The sequence below is a fragment of the Salvelinus alpinus genome, chromosome 15 (assembly GCF_045679555.1).
Source record: "Salvelinus alpinus chromosome 15, SLU_Salpinus.1, whole genome shotgun sequence".
NCBI lineage: Eukaryota > Metazoa > Chordata > Actinopteri > Salmoniformes > Salmonidae > Salvelinus > Salvelinus alpinus.
The window spans coordinates 13,534,327-13,554,152 of NC_092100.1; the positions used below are offsets into that span (position 1 = coordinate 13,534,327).

General features: G+C 42.6%; 1 protein-coding gene across 4 annotated transcripts; it reads left to right on the forward strand.

Annotated features, from left to right (window-relative positions):
* The first annotated feature begins 4,781 nt into the window (after window positions 1-4,781).
* acot11b (acyl-CoA thioesterase 11b) lies at window positions 4,782-19,816 on the forward strand. 4 transcript variants are annotated; one of them, XM_071342558.1, is made up of 17 exons: window positions 4,782-5,033; window positions 5,231-5,297; window positions 6,178-6,376; window positions 6,579-6,648; window positions 6,815-6,875; window positions 7,216-7,317; window positions 7,460-7,589; window positions 12,669-12,822; window positions 13,931-14,050; window positions 14,323-14,461; window positions 14,678-14,733; window positions 14,997-15,063; window positions 15,228-15,311; window positions 15,692-15,825; window positions 16,007-16,138; window positions 16,392-16,518; window positions 18,506-19,816. In XM_071342558.1, exons 1-17 carry the CDS (start codon window positions 4,837-4,839, stop codon window positions 18,662-18,664), a joined length of 1,998 nt encoding a protein of 665 aa, XP_071198659.1. In that variant the 5' UTR covers window positions 4,782-4,836; the 3' UTR covers window positions 18,665-19,816. The 4 variants fall into 4 exon arrangements, with proteins under 4 accessions (XP_071198659.1, XP_071198658.1, XP_071198657.1 ...); XM_071342557.1 differs by having other exon boundaries at window positions 4,789-5,033; window positions 5,234-5,297; window positions 7,454-7,589; XM_071342556.1 differs by having other exon boundaries at window positions 4,790-5,033; window positions 7,454-7,589.
* The last annotated feature ends 10 nt before the right edge of the window (window positions 19,817-19,826 follow it).

Sequence of the window (19,826 nt, forward strand, 5' to 3'; positions counted from 1 at the left end):
AGGTGGTTGTTACAGTAGGACATCTACTTTACATATCCCAACGTTTATTATCATGCAAAGTTAGAATAAAAGGCACACTATATTCAACATTGAGAGGTATCATCTAGACAAGCACTCCAGTTTCAGCCCTCCTATGACGACAACTTATTCAATTGTAAGTGATTATTGGAGCCTAAATTATACCTTTTCCATTGGACGTGAGCAAAACAAAACATGTTTAGTGTATTTTCATTTTAGGCGAACTGGTTCTGCTAATGTTAACCCATATTATATATAATTTCTGTGGTTGAAATGTCAGTCATAGACTATTGTGAAATGCAAAGTTTTTTTTCCCCCTTTAGTAGGTTATTTGTTTTTTTTATCAATCAAATGTATTCATAAAGCCCTTCTTATATCAGCTGATGTCACAAAGTGCTGTACAGAAAACCAGCCTAAAACCCCAAACAGCAGGCAATGCAGGTGTAGAAGCACGGTGGCTAGAAAAAACTCCCTAGAAAGGCCAGAACCTAGGAAGAAACCTAGAGAGGAACCAGGCTATGAGGGGTGGCCAGTCCTCTTATGGCTGTTCCGGGTGGAGATTATAACAGAACATGGCCAAGATGTTCAAATGTTCATAGATGACCAGCAGGGTCAAATAATAATAGGTCTAGGCTACCACCTGTTTCCATCTAGTCTAATATTTTATAATTTACTATTTACGAGTATTAGATCTGAACTGAAGTAGCAGCATCTTCCTCTTTAAGAAAACTGCAAGTAAAAAGAGACACCTTATTGGTTGTCGATGTGGAATAGGTTCACGTGTTCTTAAAAGCTGTTGACTGTAACGAAGCACCCGTAGGTAAACAAGCTACACGCTCTCACGCATCTGGCTGAAAGTTAGTATTGTATCCTAAAACGTGCAATTAGAATGTCCTGTTATCACATTGCTACCATTTGTATTGTCATTAGCCTTCTATTTTTGGTACTTTGCAAATTAAAGGCTAGCCTACTGTAGCCTCACACCATACAGTTGATCATTTCTCCACAATCGTTTAAAAATTGTCTTCTCATTTTGTATAAATCCGATTAGACTCAAACTAGTTACCTGAAAGTATTATTTTTGTAGTTGTTTAACCTAGTGTTCTCATTGACAACACACATCTTATCCCTGATCGACTGGGGAATTTATGTAAACCAAATAGGCCTCCAGATATGACAATGCATTTCAACTCAGCGATAGCCGAGGTGCCAGTCACCGTTAGTTGATGGGGATCTTGAAACCGTCAGCAGAGGAGGCTATAATGCTGCGTTCATAACTCACTGGGAATTTAATGGGGTAAGTTGTGAGAGCTGGCACTCGTTCTGTAGATATTATGTAAAAAACAATATCTTGGCTCTCAACCTGTAACCTTAAATTCACTATAGACAAACTTGGGTACGGGTTATGCCAAATAAAAATGTGATTCACATAGATTTTTTTTATAACAAAAAATAATTCTTCACATTTTCAAACAGTACATTTATATTTTCCAACGGGACTATACATTTGGGTGAGTTTCTTGCCTGAGTAGCCTCGTTTCACTGCCCAAAATCCAATCACATAAACTGTTACTCTCTCGTGGGAAACCTCCACTCTTGCGCAGACATTTAGAAACGAAACATGACAATTTGGAAAATAATCCACAGGAGCATTTTGAGCGAGAATAAAGATGACTTTTGAGTAGTAAGACACGTATAAAAGCAACAGATACCATTAATAAGAAGGGGCTAGAAGCATCTTATATGGTGAGCTACCGAGTGGCTAGGACATGCAAGCCCCATACTCTTGTGGAGGACTTAATTCTTCCTGCTGCCGCGGATATGGCTGGGACAAGGCCGAAAAAAACTATACAGACAATGCCTTCATCAAACAACACTGTTTCACGACGCATCAGTGACATGGCAGGAGATGTTTTGAAACAATTACTGCTTCGCATACAAACCAGTGAATTCTATGCGTTACAGCTGGATGAGTCAACAGACGGGTCGGGCCTGGCACAGCTCCTGGTATAGGTCTGTTACGTTTATGGGGGGTCAATTAAGGAAGACATCCTCTTCTGCAAACCACTGGAAACCAGGACATGAGAGGGTATTTTTTAAAGTACTGGACAGCTTTGTGACATCAAATGGACTTTGGTGGTCAAGATGTGTCGGTATCTGTACTGATGGTGCAAAAGCCATGACAGGGAGACATAGTGGAGTGGTAACGCGCGTGCAAGCAGTTGCTCCCGATGACATTTGGGTACACTGCAGCATCCACCGAGAGGCTCTTGCTGCCAAGAGAATGCCTGACAGCTTGAAAGATGTTTTGGACACTACAGTGAAAATGGTTAACTTTGTTAAAGCAAGGCCCCTGAACACTCAAGTATTTTCTGCGTTCTGCATTGATAAGGGCAGCGACCATGTAACGCTTTTACAACATACGCTGGTTATCAAGGGGGAAAGTATTGACATGTTTTTTTGAATTGAGAGACAAGCTTAAAGTTTTCTTTACTGACCATGATTTTCACTTGTCTGACCGCTTGCATGATGATGACGTTTCTCACACGACTGGCCTATCTGGGTGTTTTTTCTCTCCTGAATGATCTGAATCTAGGATTACAGGGACTCACTGCAACTATATTCAATGTGCGTGACAAAATTGAGGCTATGGTTAAGAAGTTGGAGCTCTTTTCTGTCTGCAATAACAAGGACAACACACAGGTCTTTCCATCATTGTATGTTTTTTTGTGCACATTGCAGAGTTATGTGCATCCTTTCAAGCATACCCTTCTCATTAACATGTGGTGAGTTATTCACAATTTTTGATGAACAAATAAGGTATTATATGTAAGATGGCTAAATAAAGAGCAAAATTATTGATAATTATTATTTGTGCCCTGGTCCTATAAGAGCTCTTTGTCACTTCCCACAAGCCGTGTTGTGACAAACTCGCACTCATTCTTATGTTTAATAAATGTATGGTATAGTGTGTGGCAGGCTTACATTGATGGCAAAAAACAACATTTGAGAGTGCGCTGACCCTGGTGCTAGAGGGGGTACGCAGCTGGAGGTTGAATGTTTGAATGGGTACAGGACTATAAAAAGTTTGGGAACCACTGCAGACTGAGTTATCTTTCAGGGGCCCATGTGGTATAGGCCTGTCCAGGGATGTAACTTTAGTTTTAGAAGTGGGGGGAACATTTATTTGTATTTATTTGTATTTTTTATCCAGTCAGATAACACTCCAAACAGCCTACCTGACCGCTCGGAAACGTAGGCATGGTTCTAAAGCACACTTTTGTATCATATTCCACTGATAAAACTTGGGGGGGACAGAAATTCAATTTCAGAATGTGGGGGGGACATTACATTCACCTAATGATAAATAAACTATGTCCCCCCCACATTCTGAAATTGAATTTCTGTCCCCCCCAAGTTTTATCACTTCTAAAACTAAAGTTACATCCATGTACAGGCCTATACCACAAGGTCCCCTGAAAGATAACTCATAGTCTGCAGTGGTTCCCAAACGTTATGCCATCTGTCAATAGATCTGAACCTTTATGGCACAGCTCATGCAGTACATGGTCATTGGATCTGGATTAAGCCTCATTTGGGTTGTTCACTCTCAATCACTACATTGGTGATAGAAGTGGGGTAATCGCTAAGACTTCCCTGTTTACATTAAGTTGTGTATGTGGAACACTTTATGAGAGAGGAGGAATAGTGTTACCTCCCTTGGACAGAGGTCTGACCTATGGCACAGGTAGTATCTGCAGGTGCACTGGGTCGTGTAGTGTACTTTATTTTCACAATCAATGCAAGTGATTTGGTTTATTTCTCATTAGATGAATGTAAATATTCACTTTATAAAAATGAATCATTTTTAAAAGATCTGATATAACAAAGAGTTTTATTTAACCAGGCAAGTCAGTTAAGAACAAATTCTTATTTACAATGGCGACAGGTTTGGACCAATTGTGCACTGCCCTATGGGACTCCCAATCACAGCCAGATGTGATGCAGCCTGGATTCGAACCAGTGACACCTACTGTTCTAGACCACTGCGCCACTTGGGAGGTCATTAACATCTTTGTTGTTATATCTCAAATGGATCTTTCAAAATGATTCATAATTCTAAAGTGAATATTTACATTAATCTAATGAGAAATTAACCAATTATTGGGCTTGCACATCATTGCAAGCCCAATAGAACAGCAGAGTATTTAGCCTACTATAAACGTTTTTACAATACTGCATGATGTTCCTCTCCCCAGTTTTAAAAACAATAACAAATACCCCTGGGGCGACCAGTGGCGCTCTTTCATGTAGATCTCCGCTTTAAATATTTAAAACTATTAATGGGCCATTTCCACAGTAAAGTTCCACCTTAAAGTGTCATTTAAATTGGTCCCCCACCTCCAGCAACAGGAGGTGTGTCTGCTCTGTTTAGCGGCGTCATGCCACCAGTGATGTATTTAAACCCTTGATTGCTGACTCTATGTATTGGCCATTGAGAGTCTCGGAATCCGCCGGTCGGCCATATTGGCACTCTCCATTAGAGCAGTCATAGGAATTCATGGATTTCTACAGTATTTCAATTAAATGTTTCAATGACAAAATCACATGTATTTATTGGTTGTTTTTTTTTGTAGTGGGGACAGTAACAGTACTCTGATTTTTTATTTATTTGTATGTTTAGCTCACATAATATATTTAAAAGTATGCATTAAGGTGTCTGTAATATAATATACGTGTCAAAAACGAAACTTGACGTTAATAAATGCATTTCTATAGCTTCCAAAATCTTTTTGAGAACGCAGGAGGAGAACCAAGATGGCTGCGCGGTGGAATCAGTATTCCAATGTTTTTATACATCATTGCATGCATGCCACACAGTTGAGTCCGAAGAATGAAGGAATTGGCAGAGAGTGGGTGGTGTGCAGATTTTTTTACACGAGACTGAAAAGTTTTGTTTTGCTTATTCATTCATGCAAATGTGACCTGACCGTCTGCAGAAAAGTTCCCTTTGGGTAAGTCTATTTTATTGTCTTGGGAAATTATGTAAAAGGTTTAAAGAGCGATTGCCTAGTCATTGTTTTTACTCTGTCACGTTTTACTCTGTCAATCTATTCCATCAGTGAGTGACTCATTCCACCACGCGTATAGCCTAGTAGTCTCATGAGTGTGAGATAAAAACCGAATAACTGGACGAATCCCGTTTGTACAGTAGACCAGTGTATTGGACGTCACTGCTACTGCTCCACGAAGTCGCATGTCCGGCGAGCACGAGACAGGTGACCATTTATTTGAACAGACAGTTGATAATACAAATAGACTGCAACATTCTATTTTAGCCGTGATAGAAGAATACACTGTAGTCTATTCTTTTGAAGTTGATTTCGTTTCAACCAGATGTGTAGTCTACAGTCAGGGGAGTCTTTCGAGTTTCCTATCCAATTCACTCAGGGTATTATTATACAGCATTACATAGTGTTCATCGAGGGAAAAACATGTTTTTAAGCAATCTGTCTGATGACAAACTGAGCTGCAGATTTTTCCCAAGTAAAGCACCTTGTTTTGTGAAGCACAATAACTATTTTGTTGGGGCAGTTGCTCTGGTCCAAAATGAGTGTGCTGCTTGAGCGAAGTATTATTTGAAGGCACAAAAACAGGAGAACATTGCAAAAAAAAGAGGAACAACATGTTTAATTGAGACGTGATTACTCCTTTGTATAAGTTATTTTGGTATTTCCATGAGACCCATTGTATAAGCAAAGCAGTTAGGGTGGGAATTGCCTCTTGTTCACCTATAGTCCTTCTGAGAGGCTTAGCTCAGACTGAAATAATCTGTTTTGTTCTGAATTATTTTTCCTTGTAACTAGATTAAGATTTCCTCGAATGTATAAATAGGGTGCCTCTAAGACCTTGGCATAATGAACTAATATAATCATTTATTCAAAGAGCTTGAATAACTACAATATTCTTTATCGTTTGTATTCTAAAACCAACCTAGCAGCAGCACCTTTTTTAAGAAGTGAAACGGTGTACAATAAATTAACACTTATAACACTATAAATTGTTATAACACCATGCATGACACACTAGATTGAGCCTATCCCTTTCAAGTACTGTAATAAACTTTAGCTTCTACTTTTCCCGTGTCCCGCTGTACAGTCCAGAGTCATGTCGTGTGAGAAGGGCGACGGAGACCCCATGGAGGATCCCCTCTTCATCCTGGAGAGTGGCGAGGTGTACAGGAACCCCACAGAGGTCAAGATGAGCCAAATCGTGATGCCCTGCCACGCCAACCACTGTGGAGAGCTCAGCGTAGGACAGCTGCTCAAGTGGATGGACTCCACAGCCTGCCTGTCTGGTGAGCTATGACCTTAACCTCATAGTATGACCTCTAAAGAAAAAGTGGTCCCTCTCAAGTCCCAACCTGGGGCTCCCAATTTGGGACACTGACTGCAGCCCTCCGAGACGTAGCATGAGATCAACAGCTATGGAGTCCTGTCAGCTGAGAAGGCACGTATGTACTGTACATGTGATGTTTGTGGACCTCTATGTTGTCACAGCTGAAAGACACGCTGGGTCTCCCTGTATTACTGCCTCTGTTGACGACATCCACTTTGAGCACACTATAGGGTAAGTATTTCACTTCCTGAAACATACCTTTTCAGTATATTTACAGTGACTTATAGCTTTTAGCTTAGCCACAGAAAGGAGGGGCTGGTGTTCTTCTGTTCACACTGTAACCACTGTCCAATGTTGATCATAGAAATGTATGTTTGTTTGTTTATTTTTTACGCAGAGTCGGACAGGTTGTTAACATCAAGGCAAAAGTGAACAGAGCCTTCACATCCAGCATGGAGGTTTGTGGGGACACCATCTTTGATCTTTGTGTAGTAAATATTGAATCTATTGAATTGTTGTTTTGAAATCATTAATAATGTATGTCGGGGAGAGAAATGATACACAATGCTGTTCCATTTTAGAGGATCCCTGTTTACAACCTGTGTTCTTTACTGTAGAATCTAGTCCCGTTTTCATTCACCAAATGGTAACCTATGCTCTGCGTTCAATGATAAAAATGTACAATTAGGGAATAGAGGGCACCATTTGGGACGCGACCTTACTAATATATGTATGTAACAATATGTCTGGCACTCTGCCTGGTGTCATGATATGATGCCATGTGGGCACTATCCGCAGGTGGGCATCACGGTAAACTGTGAGGACCTGTTCAGTAGCTGCCAGTGGAACGTGTGCAATGCCTTTGCCACCTTTGTGGCGCGACGCACCGAGGAGGGGAAGGTGAGGGCTGAAGAGCGAGGGGGCACCCATCTTGGTTTGACAGTGTTGGACGTATCAACCACATCAATATGTCATGCTTCAATAGGAGGACACACACACAGTGTTGGGGTGTGTGTGTGTGTGTGCGCGCACGCAGGTGCAGCTGAAGCAGGTGATTCCACGGACGCAGACCGAGCAGATGGAGTACAGCATCGCTGCAGAGAGGAGGAGGATGAGACTGACTCATGCTGAGATCATCACAGACCTACTGAGCAGCAACACAGCTCAACTAGGTATTATACTGCCAACACACAGCTCAACTAGGTATTATACTGTCAACACACAGCTCAACTAGGTATTAAACTGTCAACACACAGCTCAGCTAGGTAGTATACTGTCAACACACAGCTCAGCTAGGTATTATACTGTCAACACACAGCTCAGCTAGGTAGTATACTGTCAACACACAGCTCAGCTAGGTAGTATACTGTCAACACACAGCTCAGCTAGGTAGTATACTGTCAACACACAGCTCAACTAGGTAGTATACTGTCAACACACAGCTCAACTAGGTAGTATACTGTCAACACACAGCTCAGCTAGGTAGTATACTGTCAACACACAGCTCAACTAGGTATTATACTGTCAACACACAGCTCAACACACAGCTCAGCTAGGTATTATACTGTCAACACACGGCTCAACTAGGAATTATACTGTCAACACACAGCTCAGCACACAGCTCAGCTAGGTATTATACTGTCAACACACAGCTCAACTAGGTATTATACTGTCAACACACAGCTCAGCACACAGCTCAACACACAGCTCAGCTAGGTATTATACTGTCAACACACAGCTCAGCTAGGTAGTATACTGTCAACACACGGCTCAACTAGGTAGTATACTGTCAACACACAGCTCAGCTAGGTATTATACTGTCAACACACAGCTCAGCTAGGTATTGTACTGTCAACACACAGCTCAGCTAGGTAGTATACTGTCAACACACAGCTCAGCTAGGTATTATTCTGTCAACACACAGCTCAACTAGGTATTATACTGTCAACATACAGCTCAACACACAGCTCAGCTAGGTATTACACTGTAAACAAACAGCTCAACTAGTTAGTATACTGTCCGCACACAGCTCAGCTAGGTAGTATACTGTCAACACACAGCTCAACAAGGTATTATACTGTCAACACACGGCTCAACTAGGTAGTATACTGTCAACACACACCTCAGAACACAGCTCAGCACACAGCTCAGCTAGGTATTCTACTGTCAACACACAGCTCAGCACACAGCTCAGCACACAGCTCAGCTAGGTATTCTACTGTCAACACACAGTTCAGCTAGGTAGTATACTGTCAACACACGGCTCAACTAGGTAGTATACTGTCAACACACAGCTCAGCTAGGTATTATACTGTCAACACACAGCTCAACTAGGTATTATACTGTCAACACACAGCTCAACACACAGCTCAGCTAGGTAGTATACTGTCAACACACAGCTCAACTAGGTATTGAACTGTCAACACACAGCTCAGCACACAGCTCAACACACAGCTCAGCTAGGTAGTATACTGTCAACACACAGCTCAGCTAGGTATTATACTGTCAACACACAGCTCAGCTAGGTAGTATACTGTCAACACACAGCTCAACACAAAGCTCAACTAGGAATTCTACTGTCAACACATAGCTCAAAACACAGCTCAGCTAGGTATTCTACTGTCAACACACAGCTCAGCTAGGTATTCTACTGTCAACACACAGCTCAGCTAGGTAGTATACTGTCAACACACAGCTCAGCTAGGTATTATTCTGTCAACACACAGCTCAACTAGGTATTATTCTGTCAACATACAGCTCAACACACAGCTCAGCTAGGTATTACACTGTAAACAAACAGCTCAACTAGGTAGTATACTGTCCGCACACAGCTCAACTAGGTAGTATACTGTCAACACACAAACACATCTCAACTAGGTAACTGTCAACACACAGCTCAGCTAGGTAGTATACTGTCAACACACAGCTCAACTAGGTATTATACTGTCAACACACAAACACATCTCAACTAGGTAACTGTCAACACACAGCTCAGCTAGGTATTATTCTGTCAACACACAGCTCAACTAGGTATTATACTGTCAACATACAGCTCAACACACAGCTCAACTAGGTAGTATACTGTCAACACACAAACACATCTCAACTAGGTAACTGTCAACACACAGCTCAGCTAGGTATTATTCTGTCAACACACAGCTCAACTAGGTATTATACTGTCAACATACAGCTCAACACACAGCTCAGCTAGGTATTACACTGTAAACAAACAGCTCAACTAGGTAGTATACTGTCAACACACAAACACATCTCAACTAGGTAACTGTCAACACACAGCTCAGCTAGGTAGTATACTGTCAACACACAGCTCACCAAGGTATTATACTGTCAACACACAGCTCAACTAGGTTTTATACTGTCAACACACAGCTCAGCTATGTAGGACACTGTCAACACACAGCTCAACTAGGTATTATACTGTCAACACACAGCTCAGCTATGTAGGACACTGTCAACACACAGCTCAACTAGGTATTGTACTGTCAACACACCGCTCAGCTAGGTAGTATACTGTCAACGCACAGCTCAACACACAGCTCAACTAGGTAGTATACTGTCAACACACAGCTCAACACACAGCTCAACACACAGCTCAACACACAGCTCAACACACAGCTCAACACACAGCTCAACTAGGTAGTATACTGTCAAGACTTTGGAACTATGGCATTGAGTCTTTCCTGACCATGTGACCTGACCAGGGAATCCTGTAGTTACAGCTTATGATGCCTCTTTATTAAGGCCTTAGCTATAGTTTATATGGCAGGGGTGGCAGACTCTTTCCATAGAGGGCCGAGTGTCTGCAGGTTTTAGTTTTTTCCTTTAAATTAAGATCTAGACAACCAGGTATGGGGAGTTCCTTACTATTTAGTGACCTTAATTTATCAATCAAGTACAAGGGTGAAGCGAAAACCAGCAGACACTCCGCCCTCTGTGGAATGAGTTGAACACGTGGTATAAGGACCCTACAAGGCCCTAGTTACAGTTTATAAGGACCATAGAAATAGAATGAATAGAACGGCCTTTGAAGCTCTGACCCTGACTATTGACTGGTAAACTCGTGGGTGCACTCGCAATGGTTGCCTGGTATTGTGATTCAATAATTTCCATGGTATTTTGGAATATTCTATCAACTGATGGTGGATTGCCATAGTAATGTAAATGTTCATTAAAATGATGCTAACTGATGTGGCTCATGCAATGGAATGTATATTTTGTAATGTCAGTTGAGTTGACTCAACAAATCAAAGCACAGATTGGAGGGTACACTTCCTGGTTTTACTTCCTGGCATGGGTACACTCCAATTGGATGCCAGTCCACCTATTATGCCATCATTGACTTGAATGGAGACACCCTTTTTATTCATTCTGTTTCTATGATAAGGCTTCCTTTAAGGCCCTAGTTGGAGCTTACAAGGCCCACATACAGTGCATTCAGGAAGTATTCAGACCCCTTCCCTTTTTCCACATTTTATTACGTTACAGCCTTATTCTAAAATGGATGACATTCATTTTGTTCCTCATCAATCTACACACAATACCCAAAATGACAAAGCGAAAATGTTTTTTAGACATTTTTGCAAATCTATTCAAAATAGAAATACCTTATTTAGGTAAGTATTCAAACCCTTTGCTATGACAATCAAAATTGAGTTCACGTGCATCCTGTTTCCATTGATCATCCTTGATGTTTATACAACTCAATTGGAGTCCACCTGTGGTAAATTTATTTGATTGGACATGATTTAGAAAAGCACACACCAGTCTATATAAGGTCCCACAGTTGACAGTGCATGTCGGAGTAAAAACCAAGCCATGAGGTTGAAGGAATTGTCCGTAGAGCTCCGAGACAGGATTGTGTCGAGGCACAGATCTGGGGAAGGGTACCAAAACATTTCTGCAGCATTGAAGGTCCCCAAGAACACAGTAGCCTCCATCGTTCTTAAATGGAAGAAGTTTGGAACCACTAAGACTCTTCCTAGAACTGGCTGCCCGGCCAAACTGAGCAATCGGGGGAGAATTGGCCTTGGTCAGAGAGGTGACCAAGAACCCAATGGTCACTTTGACAGAGTTACTATGTGGAGATGGGAGAACCTTCCAGAAGGACAACCATCTCTGCATGACTCCACCAATCAGGTCTTTATGGTAGAGTTGCCAGACGGAAGCCACTATTCAGTAAAAGGCACATGACAGCTCGCTTGGAGTTTGCCAAAAGGCACCTAAAGATTGAACTCTTTGGCCTGAATGCCAAGCATCACGTCTGGAATAAACCTGGCACCATCCCTATGGTGAAGCATGGTGGTGGCAGCATCATGCTGTGGGGATGTTTTTCAGCGGCAGAGACTGGGAGACTAGTCAGGATCGAGGGGGAAAATGAACAGAGAAAAGTACAGAGATCCTTGATGAAAACCTGCTCCAGAGCACTCAGGACCTCCGACTGGGGCGAAGGTTCACCTTCTAACAGGACAACGACCCTAAGCACACAGCCAAGACAACACAGGAGTGGCTTCGGGACAAGTCTCTGAATGACCTTGAGTGGCCCAGCCAGAGCCCTGACTTGAACCTGATCGAACATCTCTGGAGAGACCTGAAAATAGCTGTGCAGCGATGCTCCCCATCTAACCTGACAGAGCTTGAGAGGATCTGCAGAGAAGAATGGGAGGAACTCCCCAAATACAGGTGTGCCAAGCTTGTAGCGTTATACCCAAGATGACTAGAAGTTGTAATTGCTGCCAAATGTGTTTCAACAAAGTACTGAGTAAAGGGTCTGAATATTTATGTTAATGTGGTATTTCAGTTTTTTTATATCTTTTTTGCAACATTTTCTAATTGTTTTTGCTTTTGCTTCGTCATTATGGGGTATTGTTTGTAGATTGATGAGGGGAAAAACGATTTAATCTATATTAGAATAAGGCTGTAACATAACAAAATATGGAAAAAGTCAAGGGGTCTAAATATTTTCCGAATGCACTGTAAGTCCTCAGGGCGGCAGGGGGTTAAGCGTGTTGGGCCAGTAATCGAAAAGTTGACGTAAATGTAGTTATAGCTTATAAGGTCCTAGTTATAGCTGATAAGGCACTATTTATAACCTTTACATGTCACAGGATACCGCAGATGTCCAAGTCCCACTTATCTCTAATATGAAATGATATCAGTGGCAGTCACACCCGTGCCCAGCCTGGTGAACAGCAGCATTACAGTCTAGTGTGTGTCTGTGTGCGTGCCAACAGGAGAGTGTCAGGAATACCAGGGTGCGGTGTCAGCAGAGCGAACACGGGTGGAGAGCGTGGAGTTGGTGCTGCCTCCCCATGCCAACCACCAGGTCAGCACCTTCGGGGGTCAGATCATGGCCTGGATGGAGAACGTTGCCACCATCGCAGCATGGTGAGTGTCTGGTCTGTAGCCTGTCCTTCTCATAGAGATAAGGAGGTTTCTTACTGTGACAGAATATGGAGATAGTTAGTATATATTAAAGGCCCCATGCAGATGTAATTTCTGGGTAACAAGTACCTTACTGTGATTGTTTTTCAATTAAAATTGTCAAAAATAAACAAAAATATCAATATCTCAAGCAATAATTTTGCTAGGACTGTCTGAGTGGGGAGGGGAAAAGTAAAAACTAGCTGTTATGGGCAGAGAGGGTTGGACCTCTCTTTCTTATTTGTCTATTAACTAGTTAACTGCCTGCTGATGTCACCAGGCAGACCAAAAGCTCTTACTCTAAAAGGGCATTATCATCATTTGAACGGTATTATTCCAACCTCATAGTGTGGAAATATATATAACACAGAAAAATCACATTTTGACTGCACTGGTCTTTTAATATACACTGAACAAAAATATAAACACAACATGTAAAGTGTTGGTCCCATGTTTCATGAGCTGAAATAAAAGATCCCAGAAATGTTCCATAAGCACAAAAAGCTTATTTCTTTTACATTTTGCGCACAAATATTTGTTTACATCCCAGTTAATGAGCATTACTCCTTTGCCAAAATAATCCATCCACCTGACAGGTGTGGCATATCAAGAAGCTGATTAAACAGCATGATCATTACACAGGTGCACCTTGTGCTTGGGACAATAAAACACTTTAAAATGTGCAGTTTTATCACAACACAATGTCACTGATGTCTCAAGTTTTGGGGGAGCGTTGCTGAGGAATATTTCTGTCTGTAATAAAGCTCTTTGTGGGAAAAACTCATTCTGATTGGCTGGGCCTGGCTCCCACCCATGGCTGCACCCCTGCCCAGTCATGTGAAATCCATAGGTTTCAATTGACTGATTTCCTTATATGTAACTCAGTAAAATCTTTGAAATTGTTCCATGATGCATTTTATATTTTTGTTCAGTGTATTTAGTAGAATGAGTAGATGATCTAAACCAGGTTGACGTTTTCTTCTGGAGAATAAATGTGATAATGCTCTTAGTCTAATATGCTCTCTTTCCTTCATTCCCTCCCTCTCTCGCTCATCTCACTCTTACTTTCTAGTCGTCTGTGTAATGCTCACCCCACTCTGAGGACCATAGACATGTTCCACTTCCGGGGCCCGTCTCACATCGGTGACCGGCTGGTGCTAAAGGCCATTGTTAACAATGCCTTCAAACACAGGTGAAACACAAGTCTTATTCATTAGGCACCAAACTGAAGAAAATGAGAACCACTTCTTCTCAACCACAGTCCAATAACAACCGCCTGTTTTCGTTTCTGTTGAAAAACATAGATTTTTTGTTGTTGCTGCGGTGAGCCCTAATGAACTGAATGAACTCAATTTCAGCTTTGAGGGATATTTACTGGCAACATACAATGAATGGGAAACTGGTATGGCAACCTTTTATGTTTGTATGATATTAGTCTATGTAACCTATTTGTGGGTGTTCCAGTATGGAGGTGGGTGTATGTGCAGAGGCCTACCAGGGTGCGGGTGCGTTGCGGCACATCAACAGCGCCTTCATGACCTTTGAGGTGCTGGACAAGGACAGGAAGCCACGTACATTACCCCGGATACGACCCGAACCTGTGGTGAGTTCTGCAGATGACCTCAGAAGAACAGGCTGTTGGACCTGTGGAGTGTGTGTGAGAGCTAGAGAGTGTGTGTGTGTGTTTATGGGGGTCAATGTATATTGAGAAATGCCATATGGTTGTTGAATTTGTAATGTTAAGAGATACATGCCTCTGCTCATCCAATGTTGGTGCAGAACTGTGAAAGCCCATTTCACTTGTTTATTTAATTGTCAGGATGGGAAGAGGCGCTATCAGGAGGCTATTGCTAGGAAGAAGATCCGTCTGGATAGGTGAGATGAAAATCATCACAGTACTATTCCCCATTTTTATCAGTTAGTGCAGGGGGTGTCAAACTCATTTTGCCCGTCCAGTAGATGAGCCCCCCCGCTAAAAATAAATTATATACAATATATCATTTTTTTGCTAAGACATCATGCCAGGCCATATTAAATCAGGCTGATTGAGTGATACCCCTGAATTAGTGTGTAAACCAAACCATTGAGTCAACACATTTTCATCTGTTTTGACATCACTATACACTGTCTGTTTACAGAAAGTACATAATCTCCTGCAAGCAAACGGAGGTTCCTCTGTCTGTGCCCTGGGACATCAGCAACCAGGTAACACACAAACGGACCACAACCTACTACTACTACTAGATGAAATGTGTTTTGGGGTTTGGTAACAGATTTAACTCTCTACTGCCTCCCTGTGTACTGGCCTGTGCTTGTTTTGAAACAACAATCATTCTTCTGATTCTGAATCCAAACCTTATCTTCCCCAGATGTATCTCAGCTACAACAATGTGTCTGCACTGAAAATAATGGCTGCTCGAAGCAACTGGATGTTAAGCTCTGAGAAAAATAAGGTTAGTATTGTAAGTAGAAAAGTGTAAGAATATGATTGAACACCATTGATATTATTCATTAGAATGATGTTGAAGGATTGCATGTGCCCCCTCTCCTCCTCCCCACTGTCTAATCAAATCATTACTTTCTAATGCACAGTCATAGTTGCACCCCCCCGAATTCGGCCCACACGTTGATTTGATTAAGTTGGGACTGGGAGGAAGGAATGTGCAACAAGTCAACCGTCTTTCTTAAAGGAGCTAGCTACATATAACATTCCACTAAATAGCACTAAATGTCAATAATATATGTCTGTGGTAGTAAAGGAATAGGCTCTGCTTTAACCTGTAAAGATCCTATATTCATGGTTTAACCCCCCTCCTGCCTGATCTGTTCCAAGGTCAGTCTGTACACGCTGGAGGAGAACCAGATACTGTGTTTTAAGGTGGAGACTCATGTCACTGTCCCTGCTGAACAGGCATTCCATCTGCTCTCAGATCTGCGCAGGAGACATGAGTGGGACAGGCATTACCAGTGGGTAACACATTCACAACTGATGTAGTCACAACAGTCACAGCTAGTCAGAACACAGCCACAAGTGGTCACAACCATTCACAAAGTAGTTACTATAATCCTTTTGATATCCATGGATTGAAATCTACATTTGGATTGAAACCTCCATTTCAGTGTGCCTTTTCCCTTTCGTCCTATGTAGAAAATGTGATGTGATCATCCAGGCAGATGAGGATGACACTATCTACCGCGTGGCCACTCCGTGTGTCAGTAAGGGGGGGAAGGGCCAGGACTTCATCCTCCTGGCCTCTAGGAGGAAGCCCTGTGACTCCAGGTAACACTGCCTGTCTGTCATCCATCAGCATCCTGACTTATTCAATATGCTTTATGTTTTGCTTGGTCATTGTTCCCCAATGACTCAACAATCCTTCCTAGTTTCCAATGGCACTACATTATTTTTATGTTCTCACTTCACCATAACTTACCCGGGTCTGGTTGTGTCCCACAGTACTGAATCTATCAACCTGCCCAATTCCACATCTTTATCACGCTCTAATGGTGCGATCCACCTCTTCTGTCCACCTCAGGGACCCGTACCTGATTGCCCTGCGCTCTGTCACCCTGCCGACCCACCCTGCCACTGAGGACTACACCCGGGGGGAGGTGCTCTGTGCCGGCTTCAGTATCTGGGAGGAGTCCAACGCTGTCACCAAGGTGGGCCAATGGGGCTCTTCGCTAGCTAAGCGAAAAGCTTGCCTGGTCCCAGATCTGTTTGTGCTGTAAAGCCGACTTCTATGGTCATTGTCATGTCAAACATGACAGCAACCGTAGTTGGTAAGACAGTAGAAACCGATCTGGGACCAGTTAGCTCAGTGATTTTCTTCATCCCACAGTGTATACACCTTATCCTGTAAGTTGAGTGTGGAAAGAAGTGCAAGCTTTCCACCCACCCTCTTCGGGAAGACAAAAATAAATTGAGTTTTTACATATTTTTCTTTTGTTGTTACATACACATTTTACATACATGGTACTTTTTATATTTTTCTACAGTAGTTACATAGCAAGAATAAAGACATTTGATATTTTGATATACATTACATCTAGATAGATGATAAACTCAGCAAATAAAGAAACATCCCTTTTTCAGGACCCTGTCTTTCAAAGATAATTCGTAAAAATCCGAATAACTTCACATATCTTCATTGTAAAGGGTTTAAACACTGTTTCCCATGCTTGTTCAATGAACCATAAACAATTCATGAACATGCGCCTGTGGAACGGTCGTTAAGACACTAACAGCTTACAGACGGTAGGCAATTAAGGCCACAGTTATGAAAGCTTAGGACACTCAAGAGGCCTTTCTACTGACTCTGAAAAACACCAAAAGAAAGATGCCTAGGGTCCCTGCTCATCTGTGTGAACCTGCCTTAGGCATGCTGCAAGGAGGCATGAGGACTGCGCATGAGGACTGCAGATGTGGCCAGGGCAATAAATGGCAATGTCCGTACTGTGAGACGCCTAAGACAGCGCTACAGGGAGACAGGATGGACAGCTGATCGTCCTCGCAGTGGCAGACCACGTGTAACAACACCTGCACAGTATCGGTACATCCGAACATCACACCTGCGGGACAGGTACATGATGGCAAAAACAACTGCCCAAGTTATACCAGAAACGCACAATCCCTCCATCAGTGCTCAGACTGTCCGCAATAGGCTGAGAGAGGCTGGATTGAGGGCTTGTAGGCCTGTTGTAAGGCAGGTCCTCACCGGCAACAACGTTGCCTATAGGCACCAACCCACCGTCGCTGGACCAGACAGGACTGGCAAAAAGTGGTCTTCTCTGACGAGTCGCGGTTTTGTCTCACCATGGGTGATTGTCAGTTTCGCGTTTATCGTCGAAGGAATGAGCGTTACACTGAGGCCTGTACTCTGGAGCGGGATTGATTTGGAGGTGGATGGTCCGTCATGATCTGGGGCGGTGTGTCGCAGCGTCGTCGGACAGAGCTTGTCATTGCAGGCAATCTCAACACTGTGCGTTACAGGGAAGACATCCTCCTCCCTCATGTTACCCTTCCTGCAGGCTCATCCTGACATGACCCTCCAGCATGACAATGCCACCAGCCATACTGCTCGTTCTGTGCATGATTTCCTGCAAGACAGGACTGTCAGTGTTCTGCCATGGCCAGCGAAGAGCCCAGATCTCAATCCCATTGAGCATGTCTGGGACATGTTTGATCGGAGGGTGAGGGCTAGGGCCATTCCCCCCCCAACATTTCTGGGAACTTGCAGGTGACTTGGTGGAAGAGTGGGGTAACATCTCACAGCAAGAACTGGCAAATCTGGTGCAGTCCATGAGGAGATGCACTGCAGTACCTAATGCAGCTGGTGGCCACACCAGATACTGACTGTTACTTTTGATTTTGACCCCCCCCCCTTTGTTCAGGGAGACATTATTCAATTTCTGTTAGTCACGTCTGTGGAACTTGTTCAGTTTATGTCTGTTGTTGAATCTTGTTATGTTCATAAAAATATTTACGTATGTTACGTTTGCTGAAAATAAACGCAGTTGACAGAGAGGACGTTTCTTTTTTTGCTGAGTTTAGTACTTCTACATTATACATCATGTTTTCAGTCAAATATTATAGAACATGTGTTTTTTTTTTTTTTTTGGACCACATTGTCTCTGTGTTTTACCTCAGATCTCCTACTACAACCAAGCCACGCCAGGAGTCCTCCCTTACATCTCCAACGACATTGCAGGCCTTTCCTCAAGCTTCTACGGCACCTTCCACTCCTGCAACAAGTACCTGGAGGAGAACAGAGACAGCCTGGCCGTCCTGCCCCCCTCTGACCTGTGACCGAATGGTTTCCTCATGCTGGCCCAGCACCTCCTACCCTATCCACCCCTCTCCTCCTTAGGAGATCTAGGAGATAGTTCTGGGATACCCCCCTCTCGACTTCAACTGCCAAGGAAATCAGGACTTATGCATTTCTAAAATGTGGGATTTTCAAATGTGGGATTAGTCAAAGGACTTTTTGTTGTTACTACTGTTACTGTCTTTGATGTGATATTCCAGTGTACATTTTCTACACTACAAGTTACTTACTTATTGCAGTTGTGCTCTGTATTAAATGTTAGATCTTATCTGGGCATTAAAACAGTTAGTAGCCCTATGAACATGAGAAGTATGCAAATTAGTTTGTTATGCTGCAGTTAGGCTCCCAAGTGGCGCAGCAGTCTAAGGCACTGCATCTCAGTGCAAGAGGCATCACTAGAGTCCCTGGTTTGAATCCAGGATGTTCCACATCCGGACGTGATTGGGAGTCCCATAGGGCGGCTCATAATTGGCCCAGCATCGTCCGGGTTTGGCTAGGGTAGGTCAACTTTGTAAATAAGAATTTGTTCCTAACTGACTTGTCTAGTTAAATACTCTTAGACTGCCAGAACTTAGCCTGGTCCCAGTTTGGCATGACAATGACCATGGCAATTACTTGGCTATACAGCACAAACATATCTGGGACCAGGCTATTTAGACCTAATCTTTTTAAAATGTGCAATACTACGCTCTGTATTAAATGTTAGATCTTATCTGGGCATTTAAACAGTTAGTAGCCCTATGAACATGAGACATGCAAATTGGTTTGTTATGCTGCAGTTGAGTCTGACATGCTTGTACATGTTCTGCCTTGTCTCTAGCTACTGAACTGTGGATAAAAAAAGCAGACTAGTTCATGCCTGAGCATTTAGATGCAGCTTGTTTTAAAATACTGGGAGGATATTTCCTACCTCATTGAATCATGTTTGTAATCAACCTTTCAAATCTGTAGTCAAGATGTACATTGACTGTAATTTTGATTTGAGAGACTAATCTCAGAGACAAACGGTTAGCTTTAAAAAAAAAACAAAAAAAAAACAGATGTGGACAATGGCCAAGTATTTCAACATGAGTAGACGCCATGAGGTGAATGAATTGCTGTGATTTCACTCAAACAATAAACACTAGACCTTGGTTTGACCTC

What these genes read in the sequence shown, in the direction of transcription:
- acot11b (XM_071342556.1), top strand. Translation starts at nt 4,837, where the DNA reads ATGGCTGCGCGGTGGAATCAGTATTCCAATGTTTTTATACATCATTGC. An exon ending in TGCAGAAAAGTTCCCTTTGG is followed by an intron (nt 5,034 to 5,230) that starts GTAAGTCTATTT and finishes CCGTTTGTACAG; the next exon opens with TAGACCAGTGTATTGGACGT. An exon ending in AGTCCAACGCTGTCACCAAG is followed by an intron (nt 16,519 to 18,505) that starts GTGGGCCAATGG and finishes GTTTTACCTCAG; the next exon opens with ATCTCCTACTACAACCAAGC.